The sequence below is a fragment of the Eleutherodactylus coqui genome, chromosome 3 (genome assembly GCF_035609145.1).
Source record: "Eleutherodactylus coqui strain aEleCoq1 chromosome 3, aEleCoq1.hap1, whole genome shotgun sequence".
Classification (NCBI taxonomy): domain Eukaryota; kingdom Metazoa; phylum Chordata; class Amphibia; order Anura; family Eleutherodactylidae; genus Eleutherodactylus; species Eleutherodactylus coqui.
The window spans coordinates 24,733,986-24,747,842 of record NC_089839.1 but is presented as its reverse complement, the minus strand read 5'-3'; the positions used below and the strand labels follow the sequence as shown (position 1 = coordinate 24,747,842).

The 13,857-nt window shown below is 40.9% G+C and overlaps 1 protein-coding gene across 2 annotated transcripts in view; it reads right to left on the bottom strand.

The window, feature by feature from the left end:
- The window catches only part of LOC136620519 (class I histocompatibility antigen, F10 alpha chain-like), a 38,004-nt gene that overhangs the window by 21,998 nt on the left and 2,149 nt on the right, over window positions 1–13,857 (bottom strand). For both annotated transcript variants that reach the window (XM_066595353.1, XM_066595352.1), the window contains exon 2: window positions 5,986–6,246. In XM_066595353.1, coding sequence (XP_066451450.1) covers window positions 5,986–6,246 — 261 coding nt within the window. The remainder of the gene's footprint in view (window positions 1–5,985; window positions 6,247–13,857) is intronic.

The following is a 13,857-nucleotide window of genomic DNA, read 5'->3' as shown; positions in this document are numbered from 1 at the left end:
TTCATACAGAATAGTGTGTATACAGTGTAGTGTATAAATTGTGTATCTATTAGTGTGTATACAGTATAGTATATATCTATTGCGTATATATTAGTGTGTATACAGCGTAGTATATATATTGTGTATATTAGTGTGTATACAGTATAGTGTGTATATTAGTGTGTATACAGCGTAGTATATATCTATTGCGTATATATTAGTGTGTATACAGTGTAGTATATATATTGTATGTATTAGTGTGTATACAGTATAGTGTATATATTAGTGTGTATACAGTGTAGTATATATATTAGTGTGTATACAGTGTAGTATATATAGTGTACGGCAGAAGTACGCTAGGGGACTGAGGCCTCATGGAATCTGGGGGCGGAAAGGGTTAATAACTTTAATAAAAGGTAGATGGAAATGGTTTGTATTGGGGATGGGGGGGGTTCTAACCTGTTTTTTATTAAGTCACTCTAGGGTCAGCTATAATATGAGGAGTCTGCTATGGAAGCTTGAAAGCCTGGCGACAGAAAATGATTGGCCAAGAAGATAATGGCAGTGACCTATCAGGAGAGAAGGTCTCTGTGAGGCAAAGGCCTAGCAACAGGCTGTGATTGGTGGAGGTTTGAGCGGGAAGAAGAGAGGAGATATCATTAAGTCAAGCTGCAGAATCCTGTCACAGTTTTCCTCACAGCATCCAAGGTTGCCCCGCCCACTCACCCAATGTTTTTTCGTGATGTGAATGCTTTGTCGCGGCAATTTAAACGGGGGATGTCGCCCGCCTCCTGCGGGGGGACAGAAAGGTTATTAAAAGGACTTTGGTGCTGTAGACTGGAGTATGCCAGACTAAGTCTACAGCTTATATTATATTTGGTAGACTTGAGGTGGACGGACTGAGTCTACGTGTTATATCAGTTATGATATTTAATATATTATATTGGATTTTATTATATTTGGTAGACTTGAGGTGGACGGACTGAGTCTACATTTTATATATTTTATGATATTTAATATGTTTTAACCCAGTTTAAATTAATGCCGCGGCCTTTTAATCCAGATTCCGATTTTGTGTATGTTATTTTCTTGGTAAGATAAAAGATATTTGTAGCCTAAGATTCCATGTCTATTAGGCCTCATGTCCACGGGGGAAAATCAGGCCCGCTACGGATTCTACATGTAGAATCCGTAGCGGGTCCCTCCTGCCCCGCGGACATGAGCGCTGAAAATAGGAATTTACTCACCTCTCACCCGCTCTGGATCTTCTCTTCGCCGCCACTTCATCTTCTCTCCGTCACGGCCGGATCTTCTTTCTTCGGCCTGGCGGATGCGCAGGGCACGTCGGTTGTGTGCCCCGCGCATGCGCCGGCCTGAAGAAAAAAAGATCCGGCCGCGACGGAAAGCATATTAGCACTTTTTGCTTAGGTTAAGCAGCGCTGCTGATTAGAGCCACCTGATTGGCTCTTCGGCACAACGCGACTACGCAGCGTGGCTCTAATCAGCAGCGCTGCTTAACCTAAGCAGAAAGTACTAATATGCCGACGAAGAGAAGATGAAGCCGGAGGGAAGCGAAGGGAAGATCCGGAGCGGGTGAGTAAATTCCGATTTTTGTCTCCCGTGGATCCGGATGGCTTCCATAGGCTTCAATAGAAGCCCGCGGGAGCCGTCCCCGCGGGAGACCCGCACGAAAATGGAGCATGATCCAGATTTTTTCATGCTCCATTTTTTTAAAAATCACTTTTATTGACCATCCGCGGGTATTTATCTACCCACGGGTGGTCAATGCATCCCTATGGGGTGCGGATCCGCGTGCGGATGAAGAGTTAAAATCCGCAGCGGATTTTAATTCTTATTTTCCCCGTGGACATGAGCCCTAAGTGTAAATCTATTGTGTCATTAGTGTGTATACAGTGTAGTATATATATTGTGTATATTAGTATTTATACAGTATAGTGTGTATATTAGTGTGTATACAGCGTAATGTATATATTGTGTATATTAGTATTTATACAGTATAGTATGTATATTAGTGTGTATACAGTGTAGTGTATAAATTGCATATCTATTAGTGTGTATACAGTGTAGTATGTGTATTGTATATATTAGTGAGCATTGAGTATACCATGTGTATATGAATGTGTATACAGTAGAGTATATCTATATATATAAAGCTGAAAGCCCTCACTGACTCACTGACTGACTGACTTGCCAAAAGTTCTCCAACTTCCCGATATCGTAGAAACATGAATTTTGGCACAAGCATAGATTATCTCCAAAATAGGAAAAGAAATTGGGTCCCAACTGGATTATTCAATTCTAGCGCAAAAGAATTGGTGTCGAAATTTAACGTATATAATCTAAATCCCTCACTTCCCAATGTTATAGAAACAGGAAATTTGGCACGAGCATTGATTATGTCATAAAAAGGAAAAGTTAATGGGTCCCAACTCGATTATTCAATTCTATGCGCAAAAGAATTGGCGTCAAAATTTTACGTACATAATCTAAATCTCTCACTTCCCAATGTCATAGAAACGTGAAATTTGGCAGGAGCATTGATTATGTCATAAAAAGGAAAAGCTAATGGGTCCCAATTCGATTTTTTAATTCTATGCGCAAAATAATTAGCGTCCAAATTTTACGTGCGGAATGTAATTTTCTCACTTTCCGGTGTCATAGAAACGTGAAATTTGGCACGAGCATTGATTATGTCATAAATAGGAAAAGCTAATGGGTCCCAACTCAATTATTCAATTCTAGCGTAAAAGAATTGGCGTCGAAATTTTACGTGCGGAATGTAATTTTCTCACTTTCCGGTGTCATAGAAACGGGAAATTTGGCACGAGCATTGATTATGTCATAAATAGGAAAAGCTAATGGGTCCCAACTCGATTATTCAATTCTATGCACAAAAGATTTAGCGTCCAAATTTTATGTGCGGAATGTAATTTTCCCACTTTCCGGTGTCATAGAAATGGAAAATTTGGCACGAGCATTGATTATGACATAAATAGGAAAAGTTAATGGGTCCCAACTCGATTATTCAATTCTATGCGCAAAAGAATTGGCGTCAAAATTTTACGTACATAATCTAAATCTCTCACTTCCCAATGTCATAGAAACGTGAAATTTGGCAGGAGCATTGATTATGTCATAAAAAGGAAAAGCTAATGGGTCCCAATTCGATTATTTAATTCTATGCGCAAAATAATTAGCATCCAAATTTTACGTGCGGAATGTAATTTTCTCACTTTCCGGTGTCATAGAAACGTGAAATTTGGCACGAGCATTGATTATGTCATAAATAGGAAAAGCTAATGGGTCCCAACTCAATTATTCAATTCTAGCGCAAAAGAATTGGCGTCGAAATTTTACGTGCGGAATGTAATTTTCTCACTTTCCGGTGTCATAGAAACGGGAAATTTGGCACGAGCATTGATTATGTCATAAATAGGAAAAGCTAATGGGTCCCAACTAGAGATGAGCGAACGCGTTCGTCCGAGCTTGATATTCGTGCGAATATTAGGGTGTTCGGGATGTTCGTTATTCGTAACGAACACCATGCGGTGTTCTGGTTAATTTAACTTTCTTCCCTGAGACGTTAGCGCTTTTTTTTGGCCAATATAAAGACAGGGAAGGCATTACAACTTCCCCCTGCAACGTTTAAGCCCTATACCACCCCCCTGCTGTGAGTGGCTGGGGAGATAAGGTGTCACCCGAGTATTGAAATCTGCCCCTCCCGCGGCTCGCTATGGATGCATTCTATATGCGCTCAATGGGGCCAGCGGCAGCAGCGCTGACCCCATTGAGAACATATAGAAGACAAATCCTTCTTCTCTGGCACAGCTGTAACAGCTGTAGCAGAGAAGAACGATGTTTGCCCATTGAATTCAATGGAGCGGCAATACAGCATGTTCCACTGAATGCAATGGGCTGCCGGCGATCGCAGGATGAATGGTCGGAAAGGGGTTAAATATATAACCCCTTTCCTGCAATTCATCCAGAAATGTGTTACACTAAAAATATATACCGGCGTATAAGGCGACGGGGCGTATAAGACGACCCCCCAACTGTCACCTTATACGCCGGTAATACAGTGGAGCAAAGAATAAAAATCATTACTTACGTTTTTAGATGATCTGCGGCGCTCCTGCAGGCTGTCACTCCCTCCTGGTCCACGGCAGAGTATTGCTTTCTCCACGAAAGACTTTAAATCCCTGCCTCCAGAAAGACACGTGCCTTCAGCCAATCACAGCCAATGACAATGATGTCATTGAATGGCTGTGATTGGCTGTGTTTCTGGAGGCGGGGATTTCAAGGCTTGAAATCCCCGCCTCCAGAAACACAGCCAATCACAGCCATTCAATGACATCATTGTCATTGGCTGTGATTGGCTGAAGGCACGTGTCTTTCTGGAGGCAGGGATTTAAAGCCTTTCATAGAGAAAGCTTGTCTACCGTGGATTAGGAGGGAGTGACAGCCTGCAGGAGCGCCGCAGATCATCTAAAAACGTAAGTAATGATTTTTATTCTTTGCTCCACTGTATTGCCGGCGTATAAGGTGACAGTTGGGGGGTCGTCTTATACGCCGGTATATATTTTTAGTGTAACACATTTCTGGATGAATTGCAGGAAAGGGGTTATATATTTAACCCCTTTCCGACCATTCATCCTGCGATCGCCGGCAGCCCATTGCATTCAGTGGAACATGCTGTATTGCCGCTCCATTGAATTCAATGGGCAAACATCGTTCTTCTCTGCTACAGCTGTTACAGCTGTGCCAGAGGAGGACGATCTTTATGCTGACAGTGGGGGGGGGGGGCACTCTTGCCGCTATTGTGGCTTAATAGTGGGACCTGTGAACTTGAGATGCAGCCCACCATGTAGCCCCTCGCCTGCCCTATCCGTCACTGTGTCATTCCCATCACTTTCCTGAATTGCCCAGATTTTCACACATGAAAACCTTAGCGAGCATCGGCGAAATACAAAAATGTTCTGGTCGCCCATTGACTTCAATGGGGTTCGTTACTCGAAACGAACCCTCGAGCATCACGGGAAGTTCGTTCCGAATAACGAACACCCGAACATTTTGGTGTTCGCTCATCTCTAGTCCCAACTCGATTATTCAATTCTATGCAAAAAAGATTTAGCGTCCAAATTTTATGTGCGGAATGTAATTTTCCCACTTTCCGGTGTCATAGAAATGGAAAATTTGGCATGAGCATTGATTATGTCATAAATAGGAAAAGTTAATGGGTCCCAACTCGATTATTCAATTCTATGCGCAAAAGAATTGGCGTCAAAATTTTACGTACATAATCTAAATCTCTCACTTCCCAATGTCATAGAAACGTGAAATTTGGCAGGAGCATTGATTATGTCATAAAAAGGAAAAGCTAATGGGTCCCAATTCGATTATTTAATTCTATGCGCAAAAGAATTAGCGTCCAAATTTTACGTACGGAATCTAATTTTCTCACTTTCCGGTGTCATAGAAACGGAAAATTTGGCACGAGCATTGATTATGTTATAAATAGGAAAAGCTAATGGGTCCCAACTCGATTATTCAATTCTATGCGCAAAAGAATTAGCGTCCAAATTTTACGTGCGGAATGTAATTTTCTCACTTTCCGGTGTCATAGAAACGGGAAATTTGGCACGAGCATTGATTATGTCATAAATAGGAAAAGCTAATGGGTCCCAACTCAATTATTCAATTCTAAGCGCAAAAGAATTAGTGTCCAAATTTTATGTACGTAATCTAATTCTCTCACTTCCTGATGTCATTTTATATGAAGGAAACGTCGCATGGTTACCTCCGCGTGGTGTTTCCTGGGTAACGCAGAGAACTATGCAAAATGCTGAACATATGTTTCTCCTCAGTATCTCTAAAGTAACCACGACTTCATAAGATTTTCCGTGTGAACACCAGATAAACACCAGTACCAAATTAACTCGGGCGAAGCCGGGTATATCAGCTAGTACTATTATATATGTCTCTCACCTCCAGTGTGGTTGAAGCGCTCCATCAGTGTCTTCACATTATGTCTGGATACAGCCTCATTTTCTTTACCAATCTGTGTACCGTCCTCCCAGTATTCGGGTTCCACTTTCTTCATCCACTCCGCTCGCGGTAACAACCTCCGGCTGACGGAGTTATAATTCACAATCTCCTGATCATCCACATATCCAACATAAGAGTACTCAGGTATCCCGGACCCCGGAGCCGAGACCCCCGTGTAATAGTAGCGCAGAGAGTGACTGTCTGAGAGATACAGAGTGTTACATATCACACATGGGGCCGACTCATACCAGCGTGTTCACATGCGCAATATGCAGAGGATATAACCCACTGATTCCAATAGGTTCATTCTCATTACTAGTTTTTGTGCGCGTGAGAAAAAAAAAAGTGCCACGCTGTATTTTTATACACTCTTGCGCACCAAAGGCCCCACAGAAGTCTGAGAGGTGCGCAAATTCACACTCAGTACTTGCGCAATATGCTGCATACCTTTGAGGGAGAAAGAACACATCTGGACCTCATTAGGCTGGGTTCACACATGGCGGTTTTTCCGCTGCAGATCCGCCCGCGGCCGCTAATCTCGGGATTAGCCAGTCACGTGGACGAGATTTCTCAAAAATCTCGTCCACACGGGACGGCTTATCCACTGCGGTAAATCCGTCTGAAACCGCGGCTGCGGCCGCCGCAGCCGCGGTTTCAAAAGAAGCAGCATGTCTATTTACCTTTTCTTTTTTATTTTCGTCGCGGCCGCACTCTCCTCTATGGGAGCGCCGGCCGCAACGGAAAAGCAAGCAGCCGGGCCGCTTCAAAGCTGCCGTGGTTCTCCCGGCGGAAATCTCGCGGTTTTTGCTGCGGCCAAACTGCGGGATTTCCGACGGGAATACGCCATGTGTGAACCCAGCCTTAGGCTAAATAGTCGTTTGCATCAGGGCACGGCTGTGACCCGTGTACATGTGAAAGATGCACTCAAATACACCGCCCTTACACTCATGTGAAGCCGCCATATACTACAATCACAGGAAGAGTTATAATGCATATATCTATAGGGGACAGGGTCTCGGTCATGTATGTATGTACAGCGTATAGGTGACAGGGTCTCTGTCATGTATGTATGTACAGCGTGTAGGTGACAGGGTCTCAGTCATGTATGTATGTACAGCATGTAAGTTACAGGGTCTCGGTCATGTATGTATGTACAGCGTGTTGGTTACATGGTCTCGGTCATGTATGTATGTACAGTGTGTAGGTTACAGGGTCTCGGTCATGCATGTGTGTACAGCGTGCAGGTGACAGGGTCTCGGTCATGTATGTATGTACGTACAGCGTTTAGGTAGTAGGCTCTCAGTCATGTATGTATGTACAGCGTGTAGGTGACAGGATCTCGGTCATGTATGTGTGTACAGCATGTAGGTTACAGGGTCTCGTCATGTAAGTATGTGCAGCGTGTAGGTGACAGGGTCTCAGTCATGTATGTACAGTGTGTAGGTTGCAGGGTCTCGGTCATGTATGTATGTACATCGTGTAGGGGACAGGGTCTGTGTACAGCGTGTAGGTTACATGGTCTCAGTCATACCAAGGAAAAGAAAAAACAGCTGTCCGCGCTCCAAAGGATACCAGGCTCTGATCCGGGATAATAAATTCCTTCTTTATTAGAAATACATAACAGGGTTCGCGAGCAACGCGTTTCAGTAGAATCGTCTTTTTTAGGAGCACGCCCAAAAATAAAACAAGTAACGATCAACAACCCCGAAACCATACCAATAAAAAAGAAAAAAATAAACAACTTAATAACCACACCCCCAACAACAAGATCCAAAATAAGTCATTATCTCCTACCGTCAGTACAAATAATATCACCCGGACAAAAAAACACAGGAGAGGTAAAAGAGGTGGCAAAAGAATCAATAACAAAAAACAAAAGGACAGCATTGACCAAAACAAGGAAATAGATAGAGCCACAGCAGCTACGCATGGTATTTTTACCCTTTCCAGTCACATGTTAGTGAAAAAAGAATTAGACTTATTAACAAAAGGACTATCATTTTGCCCATCTGCTAAATCAAATCTGTTTGAATTATTCGTTGATTTAAATAAATTTGTGTGCAAAATTACTTTAAACAAATATTATATTATGCATGAAAAAGATATTATAAAGGAAACAATAGTAGATTTTGATATTAATGAACCTATTGGCACGGATCTCAAACCAAAAAGTAATTTTTATCCAATTGAAACTAGGGGCCCTTTTATTGAATTATTTTATAATAAAATTTTAAAGGATTTAACAGATATGTGCGATAGAAGTATAGACAAATCAATATCTGCCCATAATTTAACTATATCAGAAAAAACTATTTTAAAAATTTTTAGGGATAATGATAATTTAATAATAAAACGAGCAGACAAAGGGGGTGGGATTATTTTAATGGATTATAGCAAATATGAGAGAATTAATCTTGAAATTCTAGGTAATAAAAACTAATTATAAAATAATTCCGAGTGACCCAGTAAAAGAGATTACCAGAAAATTAAAACATTTTGTCAATGAGAATATTGAATTAAAAGGGTTAAATAAAAAAGAAGGTAGTTATATTATGTCGATTGAGCCCAAAACACCGTTTATGTACCACCTCCCTAAAATCCATAAAAATCAGTTAGATCCCCCTGGCCGTCCCATAATTGCTGGAGTAGATTCCATAACTAGTAGATTAGCAGAACATGTAGATAGGATTCTACAAAAATATGTTTTAACGTTACCTGCTTATCTTAAAGATACAGGTCACCTTTTAGAGCTTCTAGAAAATTTTAAATGGGAAAGTAATTATTTTTTATGTACCCTAGACGTTGAAGCTCTATATACAAATATCCCCCATGACCTTGGCATTTCAGCTATACAAACATATCTTAATGATGATTACCTGATGCCCCCAAATCAAAAAAAATTTATTTCTAAAGCTATAGAGTTTATTTTAAAAAATAAATATTTTTTATATAAAAAAACTTTTTATTTACAGACCCATGGGACGGCGATGGGATGTAAATTTGCCCCGACCTTTGCCAATCTGTATATGGGTCACTTTGAAAAATCCTTTTTATCCCATGACCATTTAGTCTTTTATAAACGTTTAATCGACGACGTTTTAATAATATGGAAGGGCCCTTTAACTAGTCTTATTGAATTTATAGAAATTTTCAACGATAATAGCAATAATTTAAAATTTACGAGTAATATTAGTCAAGAACAGATAACTTTTTTGGATTTAGAACTAATCCCCCTAGACAAAAAGATAACCACGAGAACGCATTTCAAAAAAGTGGACAAGAACTCCTACCTTGATTATAGGAGTTGCCACGCGAAACACTGGCTAAATAACATACCATATGGCCAGCTAAAAAGAGTTCGGCGTAACTGTACTTTAAATAGGGACTATGGAAATCAAGCAGCTTTATTAAAAAATAGATTTAGAGAAAAACATTTCCCAGAAAAAATATTGGAAAATGCATATAATAAAATAGCTAAAGAATCGAATTCTATCAATGATAAAAAAAACACTAATTAAAAAGAATAAGATAAATGCTAAAAATTCTGCCTTTTTAACAAAATTTAGTGTTGATAGTTCCAAAATTAGGAATATCATAAAAAAACATTGGCCCATTTTGTTCCAAGACCCGTATCTGTCTAGGGACCTTGAAAAAAATCCTGTAATAATATTTAGAAGAAATATGACTATTCAAAACATCATATCCCCTTCAAACCCGGACAAAAAACCGATTCAATATAAACATAATCGTACCGAAACATCGGGAGTACATAAATGCTACAAAATGTAAATGCTGTCAAGTAATTACAAACAAAAGAACAGAAATTATTTATGACGAGAGTGATAAAAATAAAAAATTTTTAATTAATCAACATCTGTCCTGTGATACGACCCGAGTGATCTACCTTATTGAATGTGCATGTAGATTTAGGTATATCGGTCGTACGAAAAATAAACTGAAAACAAGGATTAACAATCACAGACTGAATATTAAAAATAATTTACGTACACATAGTGTATCGCGGCATTTTAACGATGTACATAATGCTGATTTTTTTAAATGATCGTGACCCCAGTAGAACATTTAGAAATGGACTCAGTTAGTGAATTGAGAAAGCGTAAAATGTTCTGGATCCATAGACTCAATACCCTATGCCGTTATGGCTTAAATGAAGTACTTGAAAAGATATGAAGAATAATTAATAAATATTTATTTAGTTTATAGTATATGCAATATTAAATTTAATGTAAATAATTCATTTTTGAGGGGGAGTCAATTTTATCTGTATATATGAATTAATGTGGTCTTATATGATAATTATTATTAATATAGATATAGGGGAGTACCGGTTTATACAATTTAAATAATTTAATACTGGGGGGTTAGTCAATCTTAATTGTATATATTAATTAATCTAGTTTTATATGATAATTAATATTAATATAATTGTAGAGAAGTGCCATTTTTATGTAATTTGCTTGTTCATGCGATTTACTATCTATTCATGCTGTCTATGTAGTATAGATGAAGTTAATTGTAGATAAATTATTTATACAAAGTTTATTCATTATATTTTAATTGTATATATGAATTAACTTAGTTTTATATGATGATTCAATATTAAAGGGGTTGTCCCGCGAAAGCAAGTGGGGTTCAGCACTTCTGTATGGCCATATTAATGCACTTTGTAATGTACATCGTGCATTAATTATGAGCCATACAGAAGTTATTCACTTACCTGTTCCGTTGCTAGCGTCCCCGTCTCCATGGTGCCGTCTAATTTCAGCGTCTAATCACCCGATTAGACGCGCTTGCGCAGTCCGGTCTTCTCCTTTCTGAATGGGGCCGCTCGTGCCGGAGAGCTGCTCCTCGTAGCTCCGCCCCGTCACGTGTGCCGATTCCAGCCAATCAGGAGGCTGGAATCGGCAATGGAACGCACAGAGCCCACGGTGCACCATGGGAGAAGACCTGCGGGCCACCGTGGGTAAAGATCCCGGCGGCCATCTTCGCAAGGTAAGTAAGAAGTCACCGGAGCGCGGGGATTCGGGTAAGTACTATCCGTTTGGTTTTTTTTTAAACCCCTGCATCGGGTTTGTCTCGCGCCGAACGGGGGGGCTATTGAAAAAAAAAAAAAAATGTTTCGGCGCGGGACAACCCCTTTAATATAGTTGTAGAGAAGTGCCGTTTTTTATGTAGTTGGCTTTTTCAAGCGATTTGCTATTTATTCATACTATTTTGGAATTTAAATGAAGTTATTTGTAGATAATTTATTTATGCAAAGTTTATTCACTGGTTTCTCCATGTGAATATTGTTCCCTTGAGGATGTTTATTGAAATTTTAATTTTTATGACCGAGCGCATAGCGGGTGTTCACATTTGTTGGATAGAGATTGCTGTCCAGTAGCAATCCAAATAAAGCTTTTGTTGAAGTACACGGATCGCTGAAGGACGTTCCTAGTGTTTCACCTGAATGACGTCTGAAGTTACCTGGGAGGCTTCCATCACGCCCCCCTTTAATTATGTAGCAACACAGCGAGTAGCTGTAGCTAATCCCGTGAATATGTAAGTGTCTATTTATGTTGTATGTTAGTCATAAGTGTGTAGAGCTTGAGAAAGGTAGTTGTATCTACTGAAACGCGTTGCTCGCGGACCCTGTTATGTATTTCCAATAAAGAAGGAATTTATTATCCCGGATCAGAGCCTGGTATCCTTTGGAGCGCGGACAGACGTTTTTTCTTTTCCTTGGTATACTTGAACTAAGCCCCGGTTACCCGGTGTGGCCTATCTGGATTGTCCTGCGGCTCTCCGACGAAAATCGGATGGATTAAAGACTCGGTTACAAGCTGACTTGGATTACGGTGTCAGCGAGGTGCCTTTTGGAAGGTATCCTCGCTTGACACCAGGTGAGTTAATACTCATTTCTATCTTTTCATGTTAAAATTTATATAACATGGCTTATTAAAAGCATCGAGGCGCCTCCTTATAACCTATTTATATGGTCTCATTCATGTATGTATGTCTGTATGTACAGCGTGTAGGTGGCAGGGTCTCGGTCATGTATGTATTACAGTGTGTAGATTACAGGGTCTCAGTCATGTATGTATGTACAGTGTGTAGGTTACAGGGTCTCGGTCATGTATGTATGTATGTACAGCATGTAGGTGGCAGGGTCTCAGTCATGTATGCACAGTGTGTAGATTACAGGGTCTCAGTCATGTATGTATGTACAGTGTGTAGGTGACAGGGTCTCGGTCATGTATGTATGTGCAGTGTGTAGATTACAAGGTCTCAGTCATGTATGTACAGCGTGTAGGTTACAGGGTCTCGGTCATGTATGTGCAGTGTGTAGATTACAGGGTCTCAGTCATGTATGTGCAGTGTGTAGATTACAGGGTCTCAGTCATGTATGTACAGTGTGTAGGTTACAGGGTCTAGGTAATGTATGTATGCACAGTGTGTAGGTGTCAGGCTCTCGGTCATGTATGTATGTACAGCGTGTAGGTTACAGGGTCTCGGTCATGTATGTGAGATGCAGCAGATGTTACATGATGTGGGTTCTCTGTGTTGTACATGTTATGTTCTCTTCTCTCACTGCGCCGTACAGGGAAGAACTACAGAGGGGGCTCTGTATGTGATATAATGTGCGCTCCACGGTACCTTATAGCTCCTCAAAGAGGTTCTGAGGCAGCTGGGGTTATTTACTGTCTTGCACACACTGCAACTGCTGTAGAACCTCTTTTGAAAGTTTATATCAAACCGTAATGATTTACAAGAAGCCTCTGTCTGCTTCATCAAGAAGATGTTCTGCAGCAGCTGGACCCCAGTGTCCGCTCACACAGCGGCTGATGCTGCGATTATTACATCCGGGGTCTGAGCAGTACGGACCGCCAGTTGTGGCATTTATATAACAAACTATCAATCAGCCATTATATAATGTACAGTCTGCGAGAATGATGAGGGGAGGACGCAGCCGTGTGGGACTTGTGGGGTACGGATGAGAGATATCATCAGTCTTATAAGATACATGACGTTATACGGCAGAGGATATGGCGCATGTGATATAACTGCTGCAGGTCGCTAGACATGTTAGATACATTTCTCCCCTCACACAGCCTTAGGGTGGCTTCACACGAGCGTGTTTTTGCACGTGCATACACGCGCACAAAAACACACGTCTATTAGCCCCAATGCATTCTCTAAATCCCCGCCTGCTCAAAGAACAGCATTGAAGAATTGGGGACAGCGCAGAGAGGACGTGGCTGAGCCCCGGCAGCTGAAGGAAAGTGAGTATTTTTTTTTTTAACACTAATTTGCATTATTTTTTAGGGAAGGGCATATACTTAAACCCTTCCCTGAAAAACAATTACTGGGTGCCAGCAGCTGAATCCGCTACCGCAGCTGTCATCTGTGACGGCTGTGGTAGGGAATTCTTAATTCCACGCAGGGATTAAGAATTCCTTTGTCACATCTATCACTTCTGTGATAGGTGCAGTAGGGAATTCTTTATTCCTAGCGGGGGTGTTCTTAAGCCCTGCGGGGAACACGGCAGCGGTGGACAGGTAAGTATATTTTTATAGTTTTTTTTTTTACACTAAAATGTTTGTTTTTCAGGGAAGGGCTTATATTTAAAGCTCTTCCCTGAAAAACAATTACGGGATTACGGGGTGACGGCGGACCATTGTCTTCAATGGAGCCGCCGTCAGCAGCCGCGGCTTCATTGAAGACAATGTGCAGAACTGCATACACGTGTTTTTGCGAGTACAGGGGTGCGCACCTATGTACGCACATGCTTGTGTGCAGCCACCCTTATAG